This window comes from Felis catus, chromosome D2 (genome assembly GCF_018350175.1).
Source record: "Felis catus isolate Fca126 chromosome D2, F.catus_Fca126_mat1.0, whole genome shotgun sequence".
Taxonomy (NCBI): Eukaryota; Metazoa; Chordata; class Mammalia; order Carnivora; family Felidae; genus Felis; species Felis catus.
Genome location: NC_058378.1, coordinates 60642166 through 60667779, shown reverse-complemented (window position 1 = coordinate 60667779; position 25614 = coordinate 60642166). Strand labels below are relative to the sequence as shown.

At 47.0% G+C, this 25614-nt stretch overlaps 1 protein-coding gene across 14 annotated transcripts in view; it reads right to left on the bottom strand.

Annotated features, from left to right (window-relative positions):
- Positions 1 to 3734: 3734 nt before the first annotated feature.
- Positions 3735 to 25614, bottom strand: part of GBF1 (golgi brefeldin A resistant guanine nucleotide exchange factor 1) — a 119992-nt gene continuing 98112 nt past the window's right edge. For 6 of the 14 annotated variants that reach the window (XM_045040606.1, XM_006938123.5, XM_006938122.5 and 3 more), the window contains 32 exons: positions 24551 to 24698; positions 23994 to 24217; positions 23295 to 23463; positions 22649 to 22860; positions 22213 to 22311; positions 21431 to 21625; positions 20997 to 21186; positions 19444 to 19584; positions 19040 to 19128; positions 17642 to 17844; positions 17103 to 17226; positions 16712 to 16837; positions 16358 to 16440; positions 15452 to 15688; positions 15070 to 15163; positions 14482 to 14658; positions 14095 to 14159; positions 13888 to 14011; positions 13617 to 13688; positions 13377 to 13471; positions 12964 to 13117; positions 9536 to 9761; positions 8611 to 8771; positions 8230 to 8476; positions 7900 to 8105; positions 6627 to 6777; positions 6390 to 6520; positions 6082 to 6183; positions 5691 to 5804; positions 5372 to 5552; positions 5078 to 5206; positions 3735 to 4585 (listed from right to left, as the gene is read on the bottom strand). In XM_045040606.1, the coding sequence (XP_044896541.1) occupies positions 4305 to 4585; positions 5078 to 5206; positions 5372 to 5552; positions 5691 to 5804; positions 6082 to 6183; positions 6390 to 6520; positions 6627 to 6777; positions 7900 to 8105; positions 8230 to 8476; positions 8611 to 8771; positions 9536 to 9761; positions 12964 to 13117; positions 13377 to 13471; positions 13617 to 13688; positions 13888 to 14011; positions 14095 to 14159; positions 14482 to 14658; positions 15070 to 15163; positions 15452 to 15688; positions 16358 to 16440; positions 16712 to 16837; positions 17103 to 17226; positions 17642 to 17844; positions 19040 to 19128; positions 19444 to 19584; positions 20997 to 21186; positions 21431 to 21625; positions 22213 to 22311; positions 22649 to 22860; positions 23295 to 23463; positions 23994 to 24217; positions 24551 to 24698 (4950 nt within the window). In that variant the 3' untranslated portion in view covers positions 3735 to 4304. The remainder of the gene's footprint in view (positions 4586 to 5077; positions 5207 to 5371; positions 5553 to 5690; positions 5805 to 6081; positions 6184 to 6389; positions 6521 to 6626; positions 6778 to 7899; positions 8106 to 8229; positions 8477 to 8610; positions 8772 to 9535; positions 9762 to 12963; positions 13118 to 13376; positions 13472 to 13616; positions 13689 to 13887; positions 14012 to 14094; positions 14160 to 14481; positions 14659 to 15069; positions 15164 to 15451; positions 15689 to 16357; positions 16441 to 16711; positions 16838 to 17102; positions 17227 to 17641; positions 17845 to 19039; positions 19129 to 19443; positions 19585 to 20996; positions 21187 to 21430; positions 21626 to 22212; positions 22312 to 22648; positions 22861 to 23294; positions 23464 to 23993; positions 24218 to 24550; positions 24699 to 25614) is intronic. The other 8 variants (XM_006938125.5, XM_003994358.6, XM_006938124.5 and 5 more) reach the window with 5 other exon arrangements.

The following is a 25614-nucleotide window of genomic DNA, read 5'->3' as shown; positions in this document are numbered from 1 at the left end:
AATAGCTAGAAATGAAAATACCCAGTCTACTAATTCTAGGATGAAGCTCTTCCTTAAACTGATATAAAACAAAGCAGGCCTTTCCACTGTGAGCCTCTCAAGTCAATATCATAAGATACCACTGAAAATTTTGCTGACATCCAGGGATATTGCCTACTACATTCCCCTGGTAAATCAGATCCATAACCCTTACATTAAAATGGAATGAGGTTGGTTTGATAAACTCCAACTTAGTGAGCCTGTGCTTGTTGCAATGATCACAGCTGTCCTTTCAAAGTGCTCATAAACTACCAGCTGAAATTGGCATCAATTCTTCCAGTCTCCATGACTGCCTCTAAGAAAGCCCATACAAATTGAGCTATTTTATTTTTAAGTAATCTCTCCACTCAACATGGAGCTTGAACTCACGACCCCGAGATCAAGAGTCACAGGCTCCACTGACTAAGCCAGGCACCCGAGGTTGAGCTATTTTAGTTATAAGATTGAGTTGTAATTTATCAGAAGATTAAAAAAATTTTTTTTACATTTATTTATTTTTGAGAAACAGAATGAGACAAAGTGTGAGCGGGGGAGGGGCAGAGAGAGAAGCAGACACAGAATCTGAAGCAGGCTCCAGGCTCTGAGCAAACAGTCAGCACAGAGCCTGAGGCGGGGCTCGAATCCACAAACTATGAGATCATGACCTGAGCCAAAGTTGGACGCTCAATCGACTGAGCCACCCAGATGCACATATCAGAAGATTTTTAAAGCAAAACTATTATAGAAAATTTCAAACATATAAACAGTGGAGAGAATAGTATAATGAACCCCCATTTATCTATCAGTCAACTCCAATTCCCACTATTTTGTCTGGAGATTTTCACTGATTCAAAGTAGTCTGTCAGTTACTATAGCCTCATCTATCTGGGATTAAGAAACCTCTTGTTTATTCCACTAATTTCCAGCCTAATGATTATCTCTGTTTCTGTACCTAGCCCTATCACTATACCTGGCCCCAAAGCAGAGGCACCATGAATTCACTCCATTCGTTCACTAATAAATAGTGAGGGCCTACTCCAGAAAATAAGGTCTTCGTTTGTAGATAAAAATCAAATGGGTTATATCAGTTGGTGATAAGTGCTAGTAGAAAAATAAAGTAGGCAAGGAGATAATAACAAGGGTTTTCTTTGTAGCAATGAGGGAAGACTTGTCTGATGAGGTAACATTTGAACTATGACTTGAGAAAAGTGAGGAAGGAAGTGATGTGGACATTTGGGGGAAAAGCTTTCCAGGTGGAGGGACCAGTTTCAACACAAATGTGTTTGGTATGTTTGAGAAAGAGCAAGAAGCTTAGGTAGGTGGGATAAAATAAGAACTTTGGACTCTATTCCAATGAGATGTAAAGCCTTTGGAGGTTTTTTCTCTTTAATGTTTATTTTTGAGACAGAGAGAGAGAGAGAGAGAGAGAGAGAGAGAGAGAGACAGGGAAGGGCAGAGAGAGAGGGAGACACAGAATCCGAAGCAGGCTCCAGGCCCCGAGCTGTCAGCACAGAGCCCAACCTGGCGCTTGAACTCATGAGCTGTGAGATCATGAACCTGAGCCCAAGTCAGCCGCCCAACCAACCGAGTCACCCAGGCGCCCCTGGAGGGTTTTGAGCAATGGAGTGAAAATGATATGACGTGTTTTAAAAAGATACACTTGCCTGCTGTGTGGAGAGTAGAGAGTACAGGACTGGAATGAAGGAGGGAGACCAGTGGTCCAACAGATGGTGGCTTAGACTTGGGTGAAAATGGGTGAGGATGGCGAGAAGTAGGCACATTCTAGATAAATTTGAATGACAGAAGCAACAAGATTTGCTTGAGGAGTCAGATGTAGGATGGGAGCGGTTTGGCTGAGAACCTGGAAGAATGAAGTTGTCCTTTAGTGACATGGGGCACACCGGGGGAGGAGTGGGTTTGTAGGGGGCGATCAAAATTTTTCCTTTGAGAGCCTGAGGCAGACAAGTGGAGATGATGAGGGGGAGTTGGACAAAAAGTCAGTGTAATGGATGGTATTTAGTCTTGACAGTGGACATTATCACCTAGCAAGTGAGTGTGGAGAAAGAATTTGAGGAACAAGGGCCAGGCCCTGGGGCATTCTAATGATTAGGACTGAGGAGCCAGCAAAGGAAACTTAAGAGGTATGGCCAGTGAAGCAGAGGAGAACCAAGAAAAACTAGTGTCTCCGAAGCTGAGCGAGGAGTATCGAAAGGAGGTATACTTGAACTAAATAAAATTCTTTTTCTTCAACTGAAGCTCAGGGGCTGAGTGGTTTTTACTTACTCATAGACACCTGTGTCTCAAGCAGTGAACCCAGAACAAAAGCAAATACCTGAGGGGTGCCTGGGTGGTTCTGTTGGTTAAACGTCCGACTTCGGCTCAGGTCATGATCTCACTGTTGGTATGTTCAAACCCCAACACTGGGCTCTGCACGGGCAGTGTAGAGCCTGCTTGGGATTCTCTCTTTCTCCCTCTCTCAAATAAATATTTAAAGGCAGTGCTTGTGGAGCTCAAATGGGAGAACAGAGACATCATAGCTCATAGCTGAAGGAGAGGGCCCTAGTGTCCACCTGACTGAAGATCCAGGCCTGTCTGCATTCATACAGAAAAAGTGCAGATCAGGGGTGTAGCCATTCTCCCAATTTTCCTAGGGATAGGGTCAGGCAAGGCTTCTGGTTAGTGTGGAAACCAGGCATGGTCTGGACTCCCTGGGGAGAATGAAGGAAGAGGGAAAAACTAGTGTAGGAACTTCACGACGTTGCATGTATTTTTCCACATCAAGCTCTTCCCATTTCCCAGGTGCCCTTTTCTATACGTGAGGAAGGCACTTCCTGAGGTTTAGACTCCCAGCAACATCCATCCAGGTGGTGGTACTGAGCAAAGGGAAGCCCGAGGTCCTGAATGATCATATAGCCAGCTGGTCCCAGATGAAGAGGGTGAGTGCCCATAACTCCCCATGGGGGAGGCCAGCCGGTAGTACAACAGGTAGTACCACTCCCTTGTCTCCCCCCAGAGGCAAAGGGACCACTTTGGAGGAAGAAGCCAAAACGAGGTAGATACTTCATCCGGAAAAGCTCAATACATAGCATTCTACATCCCACCCCCAGCCCTGTAGGAGCCACTCTGCCTGCCCCCAACACACTCCCACTTATCTTACCATAAAACAAAGGGGAAGAAGGGGAGGGGTTCTCCAATCATGCTTCAGTAACTGAGATGGATGGACAAAACTGTCCCTCCTCAGTCTGGGGCCAAAATGAATGCCCTGTGCCCAGAAACACACGATCACAGCTGTTGACAAGATGGCATCCTTCCTAAGCCCCACGGACTCCCCTTTGTGCTCCTGGACCACGAGGCACATCTGAGGGAAGACTTCTGAAGAACTACAGCTCAGCTCTGGTTCACTTTCCTTTTGACCCCAGTCTAGGCTGTCTCAGGTGTCAACCTTGGAGCAGTTAGGGAACAGGACAAGTGCCCAAACCCTTGAATATCCCTGGTAACAAGGGTGCACTGCTGTTGTAGTGGTGGTGGTGATGGTTGTAGGGCAGCAACACTGGGGAAGGAATCCTGACTGGCGCCTGGATGGCTGGTAGCCTGAGGCCATGTGGGCCAGACTGTTGGTAGGCCAGCCTCACTTCTGTTCATGCAAGGTCCAAGCCCTGGGTATCCCAATAACATGGTGCCCATAAGTTCAAGAAGGAAACCAGAGGGAAAAGCAATGACATTGGTACTAAGACATTTATTACATCATAAAAAGTCCATTGTTGTCCTGTTTTTCCATATGTACATGCTCCTGTGGGTAGCAGTCCCTCTGTCCAGCCCCACCTGCCAACCCTCCATGGTGCCAATCAACTCTCCAAACCGACCAACTAATTAATAAAAGAGGAAGAACTGGAGGAGGTGGCCCAGGGCTGATGGGAATGGAGATGGGAGAGGGACACAAAGTGCAGAATGGTTGGCTTGGCTATCAATGCCTGACCACAGGGCAGGAGGGCAGGCACTGCAGGCTGGCATAGAGATGCCTCCCCAGGGCTGCCAGGCTGCAGGCAATACCTGAGTGCGCTCTCAGGTTAGAACCCCAGGAATGGGGAGCAAAGGAAAAAGGTTCCTCAGCCTGATTGTGGATTCCAGGAGGGGCTATAAAAGTTCTCTTTTTCAGGTCCCCATCCAAGTAGCAGCGACAGCAGCTCAGGCTGGGCCTGAGAAGTTTGTGGCCCTTGGGACAGGTGGGAGGGTGGCCGAGGACAGCCTGATAGGAAGTACTGGTCCTGATCTCTGAGGAGCCTGCCTTAGTTGACCTCAGAGGTGGGCATGGGGTCTGTGGGGCGGGGTGTAGCCAGGAGGGGCACTGGTGAAGTGGCCTCAATGAGAGCAGGGTTGAGGATGATGGGCAGAGTCATGGGTGGTACACCCACCTGCAGTGGGGAGGCCAAGGGCTGCAGGATCAGTGGGGGCTGAGCCAGGGGAGGAGGCCCATCTGGAGTAGGGCTCAGTCTGCTGGGGCTAGACGCCACTGGTGATCCAGGGGAGCTGCTGTTGGCAGGCCGAGGGCCCTCAGGCTTCTCAAAGTCTACAGGGAGAGCGAGGGGCTGGTCAGACTCCCTCACATTCTCCAGCTGGCTTACCTAACCTCTGCTTTTCCCCATTGCTGTGAACAAAATGACTCCTACCAGGCTATGTAGTTGGCAATCTCCCCTTTAACTCATTCAAAAATGCAGTTACCTTATACCTACCCTCTATCTCCTTTGCTGTACCTCCAGTCAAGTAAATTATGGTCTGATCTTTACTAGGATCCCTCCTGAAGGGCAACTGCTGCATATTTATGTCAAGTCCCTGATCCAACCTTCTCCTCCCACGCCTGAAAATCTCAAGCAGGTAGCTCATCAGAGCTTATTTGGTCCTGTCACTTCCCACAGGAAGAGCAGGTGACCAGAATACTCTGGTTCCCTCCTTTCCCTGGCTCACAGCCCATGCTCAGTGGCAATCCCAAACTACCCTGGGCTTCCTCTTAGGCCTCCTACTTCTTGCTCAACACCCAGGAGGCTAGCTCAGAAGGACTCACCACAGACCCCCAGCTCAGAAGGCATCTCTGGAGGAGGTGGATGGCCAGGTGTCCTTGTGTCCCCAGCAGCAGGAGCCATGTGGGCTGAGGCCATAGGTTTTTGGGCATGTGGCTCCATGGGCATGGGGTCTGGGGAGGGCAGAAAAACCAGATGGCAGCTCTTAGTGTTTTCCTTCAAGCAGAGTCCTGGCTACCCAACAATCCTCCCACAAATATGAGATACAGAGAACTATTTATTAGCTCCAGACTCTCTGATGGGGACTCTTTTTGATAAAATTGAGCTAAGTCTCCTACCCTGGATGACAGTCTGCTTGAAGAGCTCATCTCGTAGGTGGGGCAGAAAACAGTCAATGCGCTCCCAGGTAATCTCCCAGAGGGCTGAGGGGCTGCCTCCTCGGGCATCTGCGTTGTGGAAAATCTCTGCTGTGTCCATCACCAGGAGCATGTTCTTCAGAGACTCAGGGATGGCTTCTGACTGTAGGTGGCAGTGGGACCATGTGGATGGGAAAGAGGGCATGGTGGAATATAGAATATAGTAAGGAGGCATCCATCGAGGGAAAACAGCATGTCTTCCCGGCAGGTGGGAGAGGAAGCAGGCAGTGGTAGAACATACCAGTAAGTCACTGGAGCCTGCATGCATATACTTGTCCATGAAGTCCAGGATGGTCAGCCAGAGCGCCGCAAAGGTAGAGAGTGACAGCAGCGGAGACAGGTGCTGCAAGAAGACCTATGGCCCACCAGCCCCTTTTAGCAGAGGCGTCGGAGCTGTCTGCATCCCTCTCCAAGGCTGGGAAGGAAGCCTGCCCTATCTTGCATGGGAATCCTATAGCGGAGATTCCTCTGAATTCCAAGATCCTCCCAGGTCTCTGGGTTCTGCCGAGTCTCCACAGCTGGGGATCCTGAGCACCCACACTGCATCTCTAGGTCCTAGCAGAAGCCTAGCTTCCCTCCTTGCAGAGAGGCAAGTATGGGGAGAGTGGGTGGGTGAGGGCATTGAGCAGTACCTTAGAGAGCAGTGTGGAAGCCCTCATTCGAGTCTCCTCCATCCCACCCACATCTGCAGGGCTGATGTTCTCCAAGAGTTTGGTCAGTAGAGGAAACAGCACCTGGTAGGTAAAGAGCCAATGTCTCCCTAGCAGGGTCAGTTGGCAGCCTTGCCCCAAGGAAGCCAGGGGGTGGGGTAGGGTGGATAAGCACAGAGCAGAAGGGAAAAATAGGATGCAGGCTGAGGACTGACATCAGGGGCTCTTCAGGCTGCCCAGCTCTATCTTAAGGCTTTGAACTTTGCCTTAAGACTAGAGGGGAGTCCTACCTTGTTAAAACAGGACTCCCACTCCAGGGCATCTAGCTTTTGCAGATCATGTACCAGTAGTGCTCGCTGCAGATAGGTCAGTGCCTGCATCCGCACCTGGCGCCGGGCATCACAGCACAGGCAGGCGATGCCTGAGAGTGAGAATAGGCTCAGGATCCTTCAGGCATCCTGATCCTGGTGCTTCCCAAGCTCCAGCTTCACTTCTGCCCCTGCCCTGCCTGCTCCCCTGATGTTTACCCTGCAGTAAAGGGCACCAACAGTGGGCCCAGAGGGTGCGTGAATCTGCTTCGATCTTCCGACCACCTGTCTCCAGGTGGCGCTGCTCCTCCGCCCACGAGCTGTAGATAGAGGCTGCTCTCGTGTGTAGGGTGTGCATCAGGTCTAACAACTGGGGGTCACAGGAGAGGCAGGATGAGTTAAGGTCCGTGGGTGCCCCCCCACCCCCAAAACACTGTCCCTGACTGAGTCTTCAAGGGAGACCCTACTACCAGTGACACCATACTCTACCCCTCCCACCCCTCCTTTTCTCTTCAACTTCATGAGCTAGTTGCCCCCTTCCAGCCAGTGCTTCCCGAAGTTGGGTATTACTCCTAGTGCAGGAGACATGAGGAGGTGTGTGGAATAAGTATTTAGTAACAATGAATTACATGGTGAAAAAGGTACTTTCTTTTCAATTCTCTTTCATACCTTCTGATGACAGATTAAGCCTCATCTTATTAATTTCACCTTACAAACAGAAAGCAAACATCAGACTCAGAGGCTCTGGTGGGCAATAGTGTGTGGTCAACTTTAATAATTTTTTTGTTTTCAGGATTTTTCTACAGTTATTAAGGCAATTAGTTCTCCATTTATTCAGTGATATGAAGTCTGCTTGTAAAATAAATTTTATACACCTTGAATAGAAAAAGAATAACTCTGGAAGGATAGACAAGAAACTGGTGGCAGTGTGTACCTCTGGAGAGGGGAACTTAGCAACTGGGGGCAGAAATGGAATGTGACTTTTTTTTTTTTAAAGTTATGCGTGTTTTTTTTAAATGTTTATTTATTTTTGAGAGAAAGAGAGAGAGAGACAGAGAGACAGAGAGAGGGGGAGAGAGGGAGCAGAGGAGGGGCAGAAAGAGAGGGAGACGCAGAATCTGAAGCAGGCTCCAGGCTCTGAGCTGTCAACACAGAGCCTGACGCAGAGCTCGAACCCACTAACTGTGGGATCATGACCGGAGTCAAACTTGGATGCTTAACTGACTGAGCCACCCAGGCACCCCGGGACTTACTTTTATCTGTTTACCCTTTTCTACTTTTGAACTTTGTACCATATGCATGTATTACTTATTCAAAACATAAACCTTAAATATTAAGGTCTGGATATTGGATAGGGGAACACTGTGGAGGTGGTGGCTAAGGTCCTGGGTTGGAAACCAGGTCCTTCTCAGCCTTGGCTGTCCCTGGCTCTGCCCAGGCTCCCAATGTCACAAGGAGGGAGAGGAGAGCAAGTAAAGGATGCCATACTTACGTCCTGACTGACCTGTAAAGACACCGTATGGTAGCTGGCAGGCACGCCTTCATCCTCATCATCATCACTATGCCCACCTCGAGTGGCATGTTGGCTGGAGGTTCGAGGCCGCCGAAGCACTGAGCCTTCCTTGGATTTCTTCTTGAAGCGGTTTCCTTTGCTGTCATATTTGTGACTCTTGCCACGTTTCTCCTGGGACTTGCACCCTGAGCAGAGCCAGACCCAGGTCACAATTCTACATCCATGGACACAGACGGCCTACCTTTTCCTCCCTTTCCCCCGTATATTCACATGGTTACTCCCCAACTGCCCCTTCATTGGGTAACCCACCGCCATTCAGACTGGCCTCCACAAAGATGCGGAGAGTCTTGACGCAGAGCTCAAAGTTGTCAGGTGTAATGTGGGCAGCATCACGCACAATGAACGACAGAGATTCCACACATTTAAGCAGGGACTTAGTGTCATGTGGCCCGAGGTCCAGCCCCACTGTTAGGCTGTACTGATTCACCAGGGGTGAAGGGCCTAGCCGGCTGGGCCCAGGACCTGGCTTGGAGTTATCGATGTCATCCTTCCCCACCTGTAAAGTACACAGAGTTGCTGGGAACCCAGGCTTGAGCCTGATCTTACCCCTAGATGTCCTGCTGGAGGACCAGGAATCTTTCCCACAGGCCAAGGAGGGAAGACTCACCCACTACCTGTATGCTCACTTACCACTAACCAACCGCTGTTGACCACATCAGCATCTGTGGCTGATCGGTGGATCTTGCCAGGCCTACAATGGTCAGCATAGACCTCTGAGTCAGAAGTGTATCCTCGGTCCAGGCTCACATCATTCTGATGGTAGGATGGGAGTTCGCTGTCTGATTGGGCCCCTGAGTCAGCAGGGAGAAGGGCAGAGTCAGGGTGGAAAGGGGGACACTGGGATGAGGGATGATTTCAGTTCTGAGAAGTAGGTGCTAAAGCCTGGCCTCTCCTCTCTCTTGGTCCAGCTTAGTTTCAACCCTGTCATCAGAGGGCTGGAGGATGGTCTGGACAGATTTTTTTTAAGTTTGTTTATTTATTTGGGGAGAGAGAGAGAAAGAGAGACAGAGACAGAGAAACAAACAGACCATGAGTGGGGGAGGGGCAGAGAAAGAAGGAAGAGACAGAATCCCAAGCAGGCTCTGCACTGTCAGCACAGAGCCTACCATGGGGCTTGATCCCACGAACTGTGAGATCATGATCTGAGCCAAAGTCAAGAGTCAGATGCTTAACCGACTGAGACTTCCAGATGCCCCTGGACAGATTCTCTCTTGACCAAATGTGGCAGCAGGCTAATTTGGGCTCCTAATGGTATCTAGTAGCAGCTGTCAGGGGGTGCGGGTGGTGGTGAGGACATAGTTTCTGATAAAACAGTCCTCAGGACAGTAGGAAGCCTGGTATCATAGCTGTTTATATTGCCTACTAGCTTTCATGCTGTTTAACCCATGGGTGCTGGGGAAAGGCCAGTGGGTACAGGAAGCTCTGGAAGCAGATGGCAGAAGCCAGTGGTGTCTAATCTGCTAAATGCAATAGCCTGTATTTTGTTTTCCTGTCTCAACCCCTGGGGCCATAACTGTTTATCTGCCAATGTGGGTCTCCCTGGGAAAGGGCTTACCAGCATCAGGTGCATCAGCCCTGGCTGTGGCCTGCAGTGCAGCTGGAGGTTTTACGCCTGAGCCAATGCATTCCAGTAGCGTGAAGAGGGTGGCCCAGTCATCACCTGAGTGGATGTTGGCTGCGTTGGTCTTAAGGAGTTCATGGAGCCCATAGGCTACCTGGTGACTGACTCGGGACAGCACGCTGGGCTTCATTAGTAGCAAAATGCGCAGGGAGAGCAGCACCTAGGTGGATGGGAAGCAGGAAGTGGGCACACAGCTTCTTGTCTAGTCTCCTTTCCCACCAGTTTTCTTAGGCCAGTGAGGATGGTTTGGTTAGGACCCAACTGGTCCTCCTCCTGGTCTTTTCTTTTTTTCAGTCTTTTTTTAATTAAAAATTTTATTGAGCTATAGATTCATATGCAGCTGTAAAACCTAACACAGAGAGATCTCTTCTATGCTTTGCCCCATTTACACCAATGGTAACGTTACGTAAACTATAGTATATGATAACAAGGATACTGACATTGATACAATCCACTGATCTTATTCAGATTTCCCCAGTTTTACTTTACTCATATGCGTATTAGGTTCTTAGTCACCTAAAGTCACTTAGTCAACTTAGTCACCTAATTTTAGGTCTATGTATCCTTTGCTAGTCAAGATGCTGAATAGTTCTACCACCACAGGATTCCCCGTGTTGCCCTTTTATAAACACATCTGCCTCTTTTTTGCCCCCGTCCCTATCCCCTGGCAATCTGTTCATAACTTCTAAAATCTTGTCGTTTCAAAAATGTCATATAAATGGAATTATATAATATATAGCCTTTTGAAATTGGCTTTTTTTTCACTCAGTATAATCCCTTGGAGATTCATCCAAATTGTTGTGTTTATCAATAGTTTGTTGCTTTGGTTACTGAACAGTCTTAAGGACTTAAGGACATATGTCCCACAGTTTAACTATACCTGTTGAAAATCATTTGGGCTGATTCCAGTTTTTGGCTATTATAAATAAAACTTCTATGAACATTCATGAATAGGTTTTTATGAGAAAGTAAGCTTTAATTTCTTTGGGATAAGTGCCCAAGAGTGCAACTGCTAGATTGTGTGGTAACTGCATATTTAGTTCTATGAAGAAACTGCTGACAGAGGAGCTGTACCATTTTACATTCCCATCAGCAATATATGAGTGACCTTTACCCTTGCCGGCATTTGGTAATATCACTATTTTTTACTCTAGTCTTTGTGATAGGTGGGTATAATATCTCATTGTGGTTTCAATTTCCATTTCCCTGTGGGGTAATAATGTTGAACATCATTTAAGTGTTTTCATGTGCTTATTTGCCATCTGTATATCTTCTTCAGTGAAATGTCTATTCATATTTTTTGCCCATTTTCTAATTGGATTGTTTCCTTACTGTTGTATTTTGAGTTCTTTTATTTAGATGTTAGTCTTTTCTCAGATATGTAATTTGCAAAGATATGCTCCTTATCTTTTCATCCTTTTCACACTAGCTTCCACAGAGTATAGTTTTAATATTGATAGAGTCCAATTTATCAATTTTTCCTTTTATGGATTGTGCTTCTGGTATCAAGTCTAAGAATACTTTGCCTACCTCCTGAAGATACCCTCCTGTATTTCTTCTTAAAGGTTTCATACTTTGGGGCACCTGGGTGGCGCCTGAGACTTTGGCTCAGGTCATGATCTTACAGCTCGTGAGTTCAAGCTCCGTGTTGGGCTCTGTGCTAACAGCTCGGAGCCTGAAGCCTGCTTCTGATTCTGTGTCTCCCTCTCTCTCTGCCCCTAACTCACTCGCATTCTGTCTCTGCCTCTCTCAAAAATAAATAAACATTAAAAAAGTTTAATAAAAAAACCCAAATTACTTAGCCTAACTATATTTAGAAAAAAAAAAAAAAGGTTTCATACTTCTACAGTTTACATTTAAATCTATGATTCTTTTTTTTTTAATGTTTATTTATTTTGAGAGAGAGACGGACAGTGCGCACAAGCATGAGCAGGGTAGGGGCAGAGAGAGGGAGAGAATCCCCAGCAGGTTCTGCACTGTTAGCATGGAGTCCCATGCCGGGCTTGATCTCATGAACCATGAGATCATGACCTGAGCTGAGATCAAAAGTTGAACCCTTAACCGGCTGAGCCACCCAGGTGCCCTCTAGGATTCATTTTGAAATAATTTTTCTATAAGGTATAATACTTAGGTCAAGGTTCACTTGTTTGTTCCCCACCCACTGATTTCAATTGTTCCAGCAACTGAAAAAGCTATCCTTCCTCCACCGAATTGTTTTTGCACTTTTGTAAAAAAAAATTAGTTGAGCTGGGCACCTGGGTGGCTCTGTCAGTTGAGCGCCCGACTCTTGATTTAGGCTCAGGTCATATTTCCCAGTTTGTGAGATCGAACTCTGCATCAGGCTCAGTGCTGACAGTATGGAGCTTGCTTGGGATTCTCTCTCTGCTCCTCCCCTACTCACGTGCATGCTTGCTCTCTCTCAAAATAGACTAAATATATAAGCTGAAAATAAATCAGTTGAGCATCTTTGCGTGAGTCTATTTCTGGGTTCTTTCTTCTGTTCCACTGCTTTATGGGTCTGTCTCTCCACAAATACCAGTCTTGATTACTGCAGTTATACAGTAAGCCTTAATAGCAGATAGAGTGATTCTTCCCTCTTCCTTCTTTCTCAAGATGTCTGGCCATTCTAGGGCCTGTGTTTTTCCATCTAAATTTTAAAATAAGCCTAGGTCTACAAAAAACCTTGCTGGGATTTTCATGGGCATTGTATTAAACTTACAGATGAATTTATGGAAGAACTGACATCTTTACTATGCTGAGTCTTCAAGTTCATTAACATGGTATGCCTTTTCAGTTATTTAGATCTTCTTTGATATCTTTCATTAGAACTTTATACTTTTTAGCATACAGATCCTATACATGTTTGTTAGGTGTGTATCTCAGTATTTCACTTCATTTGAAGCACTTGTAAATATTGTGTTTTTGGTTTCATTTTCTATACATTCACTGTTAGTATCTGGACATGTGATTAATTTTTTGTGTTAATCTAACATCCTGTAACCTTGCTGAAGTCACTTACTAGTTCTATGCTGGCTGTCTTTTATACTTGAGCCAAGAGATCTCAGGAGGGTCCTAAGCATGAGAACCAGGAAACCAGGTATAGGGCTGAGAATGCCACAAGGCAGTAACCATCCAGCCCTACAGAGCAGAGCAGATACAGAACCTGCAGAGATGCTAAAGACCAGCTTAGGCTCATCCCCAATGCCAGCTGTTAGATTTCCTCCAGCCCTGTGACAGGTCACTGGGCTCATGCTATGGAGCACTAAATGTACTTACTCTCTGTCTCGGGCATTACCCATAACCGACACTGTGGCTTTAGTCCCCTGCATAACTGCCTGCCCTCCCAGCTGCACTCTGCTTACCTGGCCACTGATCTCTTCTCTGCGGAGCAGTCGAATGGCCAAGCGTAGCAGCCCCACCACTGCCCGCTCCACAAGGAAGCAGAAATCCTGTGCTTGGACACATAAGTGATACAGATGGTCTCGAACAGTCTGCCACACACAACCCACACGGTCCCTGAGGAACATAAGGGTGAGGACAGTTTCAGTTGTAGAGGCCACTAGGTAATAAGTCTCTTTTTTAGATCCAGGTTAAGCCTTTCAGGGCTCATTGGTTATTATACCCTAAGCAGGCAGGTATAATGAGCAAGCTTCTCCTCCACTGTCTACAGCTTCATGTGCTTCTTGCCCCTAGAGCCCACTCAGCAAGATGGCTCCAGTCTTCCATCCCTTTGGCACAAGCCCAGTATGAGGCCTGCCTAAAGACTGCCTTCTACCTGTTCTCCAGCACAATCCTCAGCAGCATCTCCAGGCAGAAAGCAGCATCCTCCTCATCATATGTCTCTTCATCTGGTGTCACTGAGACTAGAGCCTAGAGGAGAACAGCAGGAAAGCATGGAGAAACCAGCCCCTTGGGCCTGCCCTGACAGAAATTAAGGCATTTAAACATCACTGTCCCCACTTCCCCTCCTAGACACAGCCAGCCCTTTCATCTCTCTTTCCTCTTCATTCTGTACCTTCATGAGCTCCTGCAGTGACTCCAGCTGAAGAAACTTGCTTTCTGTGATCATTTTTTCTGGGTCACATTGCTAGAGGGGGCATGAGAGAGAGGGGGTAAGTGACAAGCACTGGAGGGAAGAGAATATTCCCAAGAGGTAGGGAGAGAGAGTAGAAGGAGTGAGCTCTGGCCACAAGTCCTGGGTGATTCTACTCTTCAGTTCCTAGGGCAGCATCTATCTAGTAGGGAGGGATCTAGGCTTGTTTACCAGGGGTAGGCAGGCCAGTTACCTTGATACAGTCTAAGGCTGCTCTTTTGGCCTCTTGGTTCTCAGTGGATGGGCCTCGCACACTAGACTGTTCAGTACCACTTAGTGTCAGCCAGCTCACAAAGCTTAGCACTGTTGACTCTCCTCTGTAGAAAGAGTTCAAGCCCTGGTGAGCTCCAGAGTTCTGACCCTCCCTTCCCAAAGCCTTTATCCTCTGATCTGCCCTCACCGATTTGATGGTGTCTCCTCCCTCTGTAGAGAGATCTTGCCATTGGGATCCACGAAATCTTCTACCTGGAAAATCAGGCCAAGAATAATTTCTCTCCATATGCCCTTTGCATTTCCTGCTCCTCCATGTAAAGTTCTCTGGCTTTCTTCCTGAAGCTCACTGCCCCACATTACTGACTAGACCCCCCACAGTTGGTGACCGGCAATGGTTTATACCAGCCTTCATTTATAGCTATCCCTTCGCCCAAGATCTGTGGTCTCACATTTGAGGTGTTCTTGGTAAGCTTCAGCAGTCATCAGGCCCAGTGCTACTTTCAACCAGTTCAATACACAGATAGCACAGAGTTTACAGGCTTTTGCCTTGTTATTAGTCTCCTATAAGAATTACCTCCACCATAGCTTTGGGTAGCAGTTGGGCCCGGAAGAGCTGCAGCATGGCCTCCATGATATTCTTCCAGCCCTCCCGCAGGATGTCACCATGACGATGGGCTAAATGGAATACCGTCTTAGCTGCAATATGGGCTTTGGGGTTGCTTCCAAACACACTAGGCAGGTTCTCAATAGACTAAAAAAAAAGAAGATGAGAAAAGGCTTAGGGTCTGGTAAATATCTAGAAAGAAGATCTCTAGGACTCTGCCTATGGCTCCCTGAGGGCCCTTCTGTTTGCTACGCTTCAATCCCTCCTAATACTGGTCGGAAGGGCTAACCTGGATAAGGCTTTCCCCAGTGATGTATCTCCTCTCCCACCCCAATTACATGAGGTGACATTATTCTCATCCTAAGGGGTACAATACATGAGTTGACATTATTCTCATCCTAAGGGGTGTGAAACAGAAATGGCCTAAGTGCTGCTGTAGTCTAGAGGGAGTGAAAGAATACTCTGAGAGAAAACAGCTCCACAGATAAGGATAGATCCATGACTAAAAGAGAGGTCCTCCTTTGGAACTCTAAGTACATAGTTCTTGCTGCTGCTCACCTCACTGCTGAGAGCTGTGAATTTGCACAGAGATATGATGAGATTGTCAAATACATCGCTGAGGCCATAGTGGGCGGAGATCATGGCGCACTTCCTGTAATGTCACATCCCAGAAACAGAGTGAGTCACTGGAAGGCCAGGCAGCCCTTCCAAGTCCCTGAGGAGGCTTACTTGGGATTCTTCCCCAATCAGTTCCAGGAAGAAACCTTCTACTCTTGAGTTTGTTTAAGACTGAGCTTTCTCAAGCTTCGGACTCCCTCCAAACACTCAAGAGAAATCCCTTTCTAAGAAACTTAAGAGCAGGAGTCTGAAAGGCATGGAGGCAACCATGTTAACTCAGAGAGGTGGGAGGAGGTCAAGACCAAGGCCAAAGCTGAACTACCTGAAGCCCGAGATGGCTTTCTGGATGATTGTCTCCTCAAGGCTTTTGTCAAAGACGTAAGAGAGAGCAGCAATAGTGGGGCCCCAGGTCATGGTGAAGAGGTCAAGATCATAGCTGCCAGCAGGCACACGCAAGAATATGCCTTCTGGGGTGGCACCTCGATGAAGCAGCACATTCCACACATAGTTCTCCCGAACCAAGCCTGTCTGCTCTTCAGGCATCACAATTTCCTCATTCCTGTCCAGAGGTAAAGGAAAGAGTAGGTGCACTGCTGTGAACCTGACTGGTTCCAAACTAGGACAACAGGTTTGGCCCATACTGGTTCAATCCGTCAATGAGAGGTCACCAAAACTGCAGCTCAGTGGTCTGCTTCCTACTCACCAGTGGGACCAGGGAGAAAAAAAGGGAGTGTCCAATAATCCCCCATAATCTCAAAGTCCTGTCTCTAACTGTGGCCTTTAGTCCTCTAGTGAGATCTCACATTCTTTCTGGGTATGACAGGATGAACATTTCTATCTTTTCTGATTTACAGTGAAAAACCTAAGTGTCCATCTCTGACTTCTGATCCAAACCTCACCCTCCAGAGCCCCTCTTGTGTCCTCTACCAGCTTCAGAATGCATTTTGTGAGCTCAACAAGAAAACCCAGCTGCTTTGGGTTCAGAAAATGAGCCCATGATACTCTACTTAGCAGGGGCAGTTTAGATCCTGGCTCAGAATCCTAGAGCTCCAGTGTTGTTCAGGCTTCTTTAAGGAAAAAATGGGAAGGAAGGGGCTGCCCAGCTGAGTCTCAAGGCTAAATCCAGGGCATATGAATCACTGAAGTCTGCTGTGACTCTAAAATCTGGAAAAGGAAGCAGTGTGCTTCTGCTTAATAGAAAGCCAAACTATTTTCCACAAATACTCACTTGATGGCATGATACATGTCCTCCAGGATGTCTTGCTCAAAGTCCTTGCCTCCGTTCACACCTTTTAGGTTTTTGCGAAACTCCTAAAGACAGGCCGATAAGCATTTCCCCCCATGTGTGAATGCTGAAGCCCCCCCCCCAAAGAACTCCTGGGTCTATGGTAAATAGGACTCAGGAAACAGAAAGTGAAAGAACCCACCTCCCTAACACAGTTCTTCTCTTGGATTGGTCAGCCCTCCCTAATTCCCCTGGACAGACTCTGTCCATTGCACCCACTGGAAATCCCATGTCCTTCCTGCTACACCCCCAAAACTGTGCTGGACCCTCTCTGCCTTGGCTGGGATCCAAACTTACCTCTAGAGTCATGGGTGCATTCTGTTTGCGAACATTGTGGTTGTGCTGGTCAGTATTAAGCATGATGACAGCATAGGCCAGGGCAAAGCAGGCATCGCTATTGGCAAATGGGGAGCCATTACAATTCTGAAAAAGCAAAGACCCCATCTGTGTCAATGCCCTTCTCTGGCCAAACCCTTACTACCAACCCACTGGCCAATGCTAGGTAGAGTAGGGCTCCCAGAAAGAAATCTGCCAACCTCTTGCCAACTCCTTAACAGAAGCTGGCCTTTCTATGAGAAAGCTCACTGATGCTGCTCTCAGCCTTCTAAGGAGACAGCAGCAGGAGCCATAAAAACCCTCAGTCAAATGAACTTGGGATGCTGGGCTCAGGCCCTACCATTCAACTCACCCTCCAATGCTCTGTGAATGCCTCCAGCAACCTCTGGATGACTGGTGCTTCCCCAGGTAAGCGGAAGGCTTCCAAGTAGAGACGAAGAGCTTCATCTAGCCGCAGACCCTGAAAGCTGAAGGTGCTACAGGGAAAGGAAGAAGGATGAAGAGACTAAAGATATATAAGCTGCAAATGTTGGGTTCCCTATTAGCTCCAGTCCCTCTAACCTTCTTATACTAGAACAGAGGAGGCTCAAGTCTCTGGAAAAGGGGCCATCTCTATCTCCTGGTCATCTTTAACACAGAGTAGAATCTGACAACTCCTAACTTTAGTCCTTTCCACATCAGTGAGTTCTTGCCTGGAAATCTCATCCACTGGAACCCATAACCTACCTTGTGCTCAGTAACCCTGTTCCATCCCTTTGCAATGCTCTCTATGCAGAATGGAATGGCTCCCAAAGCTATCTTGCTGGAGACACTTTCAAGTCCAACAGACATAAATCATGGGAAGAGGAAGAGTATGTGACCTATGTCCCCCATTTCTTACAGCTTCCTCACCTTACAAAGCTCTCCAACAGGTCAATGTTTTTGCGGTCACTCACAAACTCTCCAATCATTTTCTTGTCCAGCCGAGGGTTCTCTCGGAGCCACTGGGCTACTTCTGTGTTGTCCATTGGGATGGTGAGGAGGCCTTTTTCTTGCAGAAACTGGATCCCCTTCTTTGGTTTCTGGTTGAACTGTTCTGTGCCCGTGATTAGCAGCTGGAGGAGAAATACCAGAGGTGTCACAAGATGCTCTGCTCCTAAACCAGACAAGGCCAGGCTGGGCTCCATCATGGTCCACAGTTGGTAACCTAACCGGCTCCTAGGATGTGGTTCTAAGTGACTCCAAAACTAAGGCTGGACCATACCGACTCTAGCTTTCCCCAATCTTCATGTCTAATTAGAACTGGCTGAGGAGTTCCTTTTCACTCATTTCTGAATTCCCAAGATGCATAGGACAGCCCTTCACCAACTTGGGGATCAGGAAAAAGTAAAAGAGAGATTAGAGGAGGTTCTCTTCTCTCCAGTTTTACAGCCATCCTGGCATCAGTTTACAGCCTAGCTTGGATTTCTCTTCTTACTTTGGTTTCCCAGCTCTTAAGGACAAGGTGAACTAACTATGATGATAACTCCACTTTTTATCTGTCTAGTCACAGCCCTGCAATTAAGGGGACACATAAACCAAAGTCATTTAGGCTGACCATAAGAGGAAAAAAAGGTTTTCTTGGAGCTCCTGAGGGGTTCAGTCAGTTAAGTGTCTGACTCTTGATTTCAGCTCAGGCCATGATCTCACAGTTCGTCAGATTGAGCCCCATGTTAGACTCTACACTGACAGCACACAGCCTGCTTGGGATTCTCTTGTTCCCTCTGATTCTCTTGTTCCCTCTTTCTCTCTGCCCCTGCCACATGCATGCTCGCTCGCTCACTCTCTCTCAGAAATAAACATTTCTTTTTTAAAAGAGAGGTTTTCTTTGTTTTAAAATACACACACACACACACACACACACACACACACACACAGTTATTTGAATTTTATTAAAGCAGCAGATAAATGTCAATTTCCTTTCACTGCCAATCTTCACCCCAGAGCTTGAGATGACCAGTTAACCTCCAGTGACACAACATGACACCAGGTCCCAGGCTCTTGTTACCACCAGTAATACTTAGCTGTCACCTAGGGCAGATTTTGCCCAGAAGCACACAATAGGGTATGCTTAATTACAAGGCTTAGAAGTGAAGGTCTTCAAAGGAGACTGGGGGGTTGCTGAAGTCCCAAAAAACTGCAAAGATTAGCTTTGGGAAACCATTCAATGAGCTGCTACACTCTCCCTTATCCTTTGAGACACAAACCCTACAAAAGACACCCAGACAGAGGCAGGCAGAGGTTAAGCTCTGGGGATAATGCTATATATACCTTCTTTTTGTTTTTAATTTCAATCAGTTCCCGTGGATCTGGCAGGAGACAGGAAAATCGAGGTGGCTTCCGGGTAAACTTTTTGTCAGCTAGGAATGGGAGATGGGTGGAAGAGAAGAAAATACCCATAAGATCTCTTTTCCCAGGCTTTTAGAAAGGTTGCCAATATACTCTAGTAAAAAAGGAGAATGACTCAGAAATTTTCTTGTCTTCATCAGTCTTCCTACAATTCCTATCTTCTAGGGCTCCAAACATTCTATTTCCTCTCTCCAGGTTTGAGGGCATGGGTGAGCAGCCAAGGTTTACCCACATATTGCCCTAGGGTGTCTGTGCACCCCACCCCTCTGCTCTCTACCAGACCCTCCAGTTGAGGGGGCTGAGGATCATGGATACCCAGTACCCACCCCCAGAGTCACCAGCTTCCTCCAGATCACTGCATCCTGGCTTCCCGTGTTCTGCTGGCAGCCGCCCTCCACCTGGTAAATGTAGGCTTGGGACATCTGGGGCTATGCCTACAGGTTTCCCGTCGTTGGCTGCTCTCTCAGCTGGTAAGAGAGAAGAAGATAAATGAAGATGGGGTAGGAAGCCAAACAGAGTTATAGGAGAAGTTGAGTCCCAGGTCAAGGAGACCTCCCTAGGTCCCACATAGACCCACACAGGTCACCAGCCCTGAATAGGACAAACCTAATCCCAAACAAGTAGTCAGGTTAGCTAAGCATTAGATTCTATAATTTATTTTTTTTAATTAAAAAGAATTTTTTTTAATGTTTGTTTATTTTTGAGAGAGAGAGAGAGAGAGCAAGCGAGAGTGGAGGAGGGGCAGAGAGAGAGGGAGACACAGAATCGGAAGCAGGCTCCAGGCTCCGAGCTGTCAGCACAGAGCCCAACATGAGGCTCGAACTCATGAACCGGGAGCCAAAGTCGGACGCTTAACTGATTGAGCCACCCAGGAGCCCCATACATATATATATATATATATATTTTTTAATGTCTATTTATTATTTAAAATTTTTTTTTAAGTTTATTTATTTTTAATGTTTTTATTTATTTTTGAGACAGAGAGAGACAGAGCATGAGCCGGGGAAGGGCAGAGAGAGAGGGAGACACAGAATCTGAAGGAGGCTCCAGGCTCTGAGCTGTCAACAGAGAGTCTGACACAGGGCTCGAACTCACGGACTGCAAGATCATGACCTGAGCTGAAGTTAGACGCCCAACCGACTGAGCCACCCAGGCACCCCTATTTATTATTTTTGAGAGAGAGAGACAGAGCATGAGTGAGGTTTGGGCAGACAGAGAGGGAGACATAGAATCCAAAGCAGGCTCCAGGCTCTGAGCTGTTGGCACACAGCCCAATGTGGGGCTTGAACTCACAGACTGCGAGATCATGACCTGAGCTGACTGAGCCACCCAGACACCCCTAGATTCTATAATTTAATAGAGATTACCCAGTCCCATTCTCTGGTCATCTGCAACCTCAGTCTCAAGGGGATGTCAGAGAAGATTAATTAGGGTAGAAGCAGATACTGGGGTGGGGGACGGTAGGGCCTGGAGCTCTCAGGAACAGAAGTCCTATATCCTTTAATCTAGGTTCTCTTTCCCCCCATAAATAAATAATTCTCCTATGCTGTACACCTGAAACTAACATAACACTGTGTGTTAACTATACTTTAATTAAATAAATAAATTTAAATAATTACTAAAATTAGTATTAATAATTATATTATTAATTAATAATTTATTATTATTATTAAATGAAAGCCAAAGTGTGGAGAAGAAAAGGACAAATCCATGAGTGTTGCGAACCTGCCCGCCTAGCCTATGATTCAAACCACCAAATCCTGGAAACATAGAATTGGGAGAGCCCCTAGTGGAAGTGATATAAGGAGAGAGGATTTGGTGAGTAGAGAAATGATAAGCATAGAACCCAGGAATCCTCAAAGAAAGAAATGCTTCTCACTATTGCTGGCTTCTCGGATGCCATCTACTGTCTCATAGCCAGGTCTAGCTGCTTCTTTCTTCTCTTGTTGGGTAAGACTGTTGAGGACTTTGGCCTGGCAATGGGCCTCAGTGCTATCAATCACTGTTAACAGGGCATCAAGAGAGAGGAGGTGTGTTGTGTAGAGCTGACCAGACACAGGGAAGGCATTCTGGAAAGTAAACAGATTCAGTAGACTTGAGGTTAATACTTTATCTTTTTCCAAAAATCCTGAAACCACCTATAACTTCTGCATTGCCCTGAGAAAATGCCTTTCTTCTTCCTGTTCCCCAGCTCTCAAGTGTTGCACCCCACTCCCCCACCCCCCTCCCCTCCGTGTATAATATGCTCACTACCACCAGAGAGATTTCCTTAATAGAGCCTTCTTTCTAGAGGACAGTAATAATGCTCAGCACCTTGGACAGCAGCTTGGTGAGGTCTTCAAAGAGGTTGGAACAGTAATAGTCACAATCATAGTTGATATAGAGCTCAGTGACAAAGCTGGGGATGTGCCAGAGCTGCACAATGGCCTCCAGTGCCATCTCCTTCATCTCGTAAGGCATCTTGGGGTTCTCCACAGTGATGATTTCCATAAGCTTTTTGATGTACATCTGGCAATAACCCAGTAATAGCCATTTGAGTAGTATAAGGATTCAAGACAGAAGAGAAAAATTAGATAGGAAAAACATTAAATACAAGAAGGAGACGCCCAGCCAGGAGGCATGCGTTAACATATCCTTAAAGACATTCCGTCCTTCTCTTTGGCCTCCACATTGGGGGAGGCCTGGCTCTCTACCTTATGCCTGATCCAAAACAAGTTGCCTATTGCCCTCTTTGTGCTTTCTATGGGAGCCTTACCTGGTACTATTCAGAGTTCCTTTTTGCAACTTAGTGGCAAAGCCAGTTTGATTTGCCTGCCTGTGTTGCAGAGGAACTGCTGGGCAGAAAACCTGTACCCACTCATAGTGAGGTTGTCCACCAGTCCTCATATTTGGCTTCTTTCATTTTGTAGCCAACCAGTTTTCTCTGGGCTCCCTTTAATTTCTCCACCAAAGAGGACAACCAAACTACAGAGGCTAATAGCTCTCTAGGATTTTAGGAGCCCCTAAATCCCATCCCCGCAGCAGGACAGAGCTGGCCCCACTGAAGATGCTATATATCTTGCTATTTTTTCTTTATCCAAGTTCAAGAAACTCACCTCCAATTGGAACTTGAGGTGCTCCCTCATGCTCTCAAACAGTAGGAAGCATACCCGCAGGGAAGCAGCATAAAGGTTTAGTCGCTCTACACTGAGTAGCTGGAGATCAGAGTAGGGTTAAATCATTAGGTTTCTGAACCTATGGCTCAACCAAGAGAAAAGTAGGATAATAAACTCTGTGAAGTTGCCACTAAGGTCCTGTACTCTAAGGAAACTATATCTAGCCATTCCTATATTTCTCTTTGGCTGCCAGAGTGCCCAGAGAACTAGTAGAGTCCTCTTGATGATGACCACTGGCCAACTGGGAAGGGAGATTCTTTTCTGGATCCTATACTCTTTTCACCAATCAACCAAACCTCCTTGTGCTCCCCCTGGTCCCTGAGAGACCGTGGAAAATAGCCAAGGGCTCAGAGACCCTCTAGAAATCCAGTCTTACCTGGAGTAAGTGGCGGCACATCTCATCCTTGATGAGGCCCAACAGGGTTTGGCACTGGGCTACAGGGGCTGACTCAAGAGCCACTGTCAGCAAATGCAATCCCATGTGGATCATAACCTCTGAATTATGGCGGTCGTGTGGATTGGTGAGGGAGATGAGGAAGCGGAAGAGTTCACGGATGCAGGGAAGACCATAGGGGACCAATGCTGTACCTGGGGAAAGCCAGAAGTAAAGTGGGAATGTCAGGAAACAACTGGACTGAAAAGTTGGCCTGGACTGCCCTGCATTATACAAGGCAATTTCAAATAAGTGATTCTCTTCAAGAAAATTTTTTAAAAAAAAAGCTTTTTTTCTGGAAAGGTAAGACTAGTCTCACTTACTAAAAGGAATCAGAATTGATGACCCTACTTTCTGTTAAGTCTCAAGCTTTCTATTCTTCCCTCTCACTTCCTATTGTTCATCAAAGTCCCTCTCTGTATAGGTTGGCAAGGGCTCCATCCATGCCAAAGTCCCTCTGGCTTGATTCCATTTCCTGACTAGAAAATCTGGACAGCAGACACCTTGGGTGCAAGATCATCTAGGCTCAGGATGCTTAGTGGGCAGGATGGGGGAGGTGAATAGGCAGAGACTGCCTGAGAGAACTCACCTTCCTTCTGGGAGGACTGTGTAAAGCGTACACCCCGGGGATTGACGTAATCCATGTCATGAACAGAGGCAGAATCAGAGTGGTCAGCAGGGGACGTGCACTCCTCTAACACTTCAGGGATGGATTCCACGGATGCTGACTGGGCCTTTTCCACATGAATCCCTTCCTGCTATGACCAGCAGCAGGGCGATAGGAAGAGGGATGAAGCAAGAGCAACTTGGAACTTACTCCCCCTGAAGTGTTTAAGCTCCAAGTGTCTGCAGGTGTAGGGCCAGCTCAGTGAGCTATGAATCAATGCAAGATGGCTCAGGGCAGGAGTGTGAAGGACTCAGAAAACACTTCCTGAGGCATCACTGACCTAAAGTGACTAGAACTCTAGAAACAATAGAGGCTCTCATAGGCTTGGGATTTATATCATTATCTTCCAAAGCCATGGCCATTTCCCTCCCCTTTGCCTAGTACTACCTGTATGCAAGACTTGATAAATCCCATGAGCTACCTCTTACAGTGAGTCATGCTGTGGATTTTCTAGCTTGCACAGCTGATTCTAGGAAATAAGAAATAATGAAATAACTCTGCACCGCACCCCCCCCCCCCCCAACCAACCTGACCTTCTTTTGAACCAAAGCCTGGATAAAGGATGAAAAGGGTCAAGCCAATTCTACACTAGAAGATTAGAGAGGGGCCTTAAAGCCATACCTGGGGATCAGGCTGCTCAGGAATCCCCAGCTCGCTGCTGCCAGGCTCTGTAGCTGTGCTATACCCTGGAGAGCCAGGTTGTTCCAGGTCAGTGAGGTCTTCCTTGGAGGTGGTCTGGGAGGAGAACTCCAGGCCACTGTCTGTAGAGGGGCTGACCACTGCTGAGGCAGCTTCTGAACTTGCAGAAGAGATGGGAGTGGGCACATCAATGAAGGGCATTCCCCCTGCCAAGCAAAGTAGGTGAGGCTTGAAGAAAAGAGACTCTGTAGGAAAAACATAGCCTCCATGGCACTAGGGGCTCTTTTCCGAGACCACATACTAATCTCTGCATACACTGGTCTCTAAAGTAGTCAGAGTTCCTCTGGAAGGATAACAACCCAAAGTCACTGCAGAATTGCTAAGTGGTCACAGTCTGAACAGACCTGGAGTTTTCCCTTTTTACTCTTAGCAGAAAGACCAAAGCCCCTCAGTTGACTAGTTTTCAATGTTAAAATGCCTGAGAGAGGAAGGTTTTCTTCTATCTATTCTAATTAGAGGAAGCAACCCAGGGCACTCACCAGTGAGGTTAGAGGATAAGGTAGTTCCGTTGGGGGTGGGCAGCTCTGAACCCGGTGTGACTTTGGTCATATGGCGCAGAGGCCGGGGGGATCTCTTCTGTTTCTTCCACTTGGATGAATCACTCATGCCTCCTGCTCTCATTTTCAGCTGGAAATATCATACCTCATTAGCACTGGTACTCAAACTAAGACTCTTTCGCTAGAAATCTCCCTTCTTTTATTCCTACTGGTCCCTAGAAAACAGCCTATATGCCGTGTCTGTGGCAAAGGAAGAATCTAGACCATCAGAGCACATTCCTATTCCTCCAACCTTGCTCCTACGTCTGTCATTTCACAGGTCAGCCTGGTGACCTCCTAAACATTCTGCTTTTCAGCTGATCACATATTACTCTGCTTCCCTGAGTCGTGGGTGGCAATCTTAAGTCCTGTAGATGGTGCCTGACCCTCCTGCAGAAAAGCTAAGGGCAGAGGTTCCTTTGCCTGAGGCTTCAGATCTACAAGGACTCCAGGGCTTTGCTCCTCAACTATCTGTAGCACAGCCTTCTACTCCTAGGTTCTTAACCAATTATGAGTCTATTCCTTCCCTGTCACTCTCTTAGCTTCCCTACTGGTTTGTGAACGGGGCCTAGATCCTAAATACATCCCTGACTCTCTGAAATTTTTGTATCAAAGTGGTCAAGGAAGGGATCAAGGAAGGAGTTAAGGAAGGAGTGGTATCCCAGCTGATTTTTGGAGTTAAGGATGGAGGGTCATGTCATGCTGCTGCTCCCAATTTTGTACATCAGTGAGACCTCCTGTCTCACTGTTGGGTCTTTCTAGATGCAGTTTTATGTTTTCAGATGGTAAGGCTACTGATTTCTTGTACCTTGCTCTATTCTCTTTTCTTCTCTCCTGCTATATTTCGTATAGCTTCCTTTTAGTTACAAAGGAAAATTTCTAAAATCTATTGTGGGAACTACTCTAAGATATAAATTTTTATGCATTTTCTCCACCCTCAGTTCACAGTTACTTTATTTAAGCCCATTTCATTTTTCTGGTCCTGATGCCTTCTGTTAGGGTTTGAG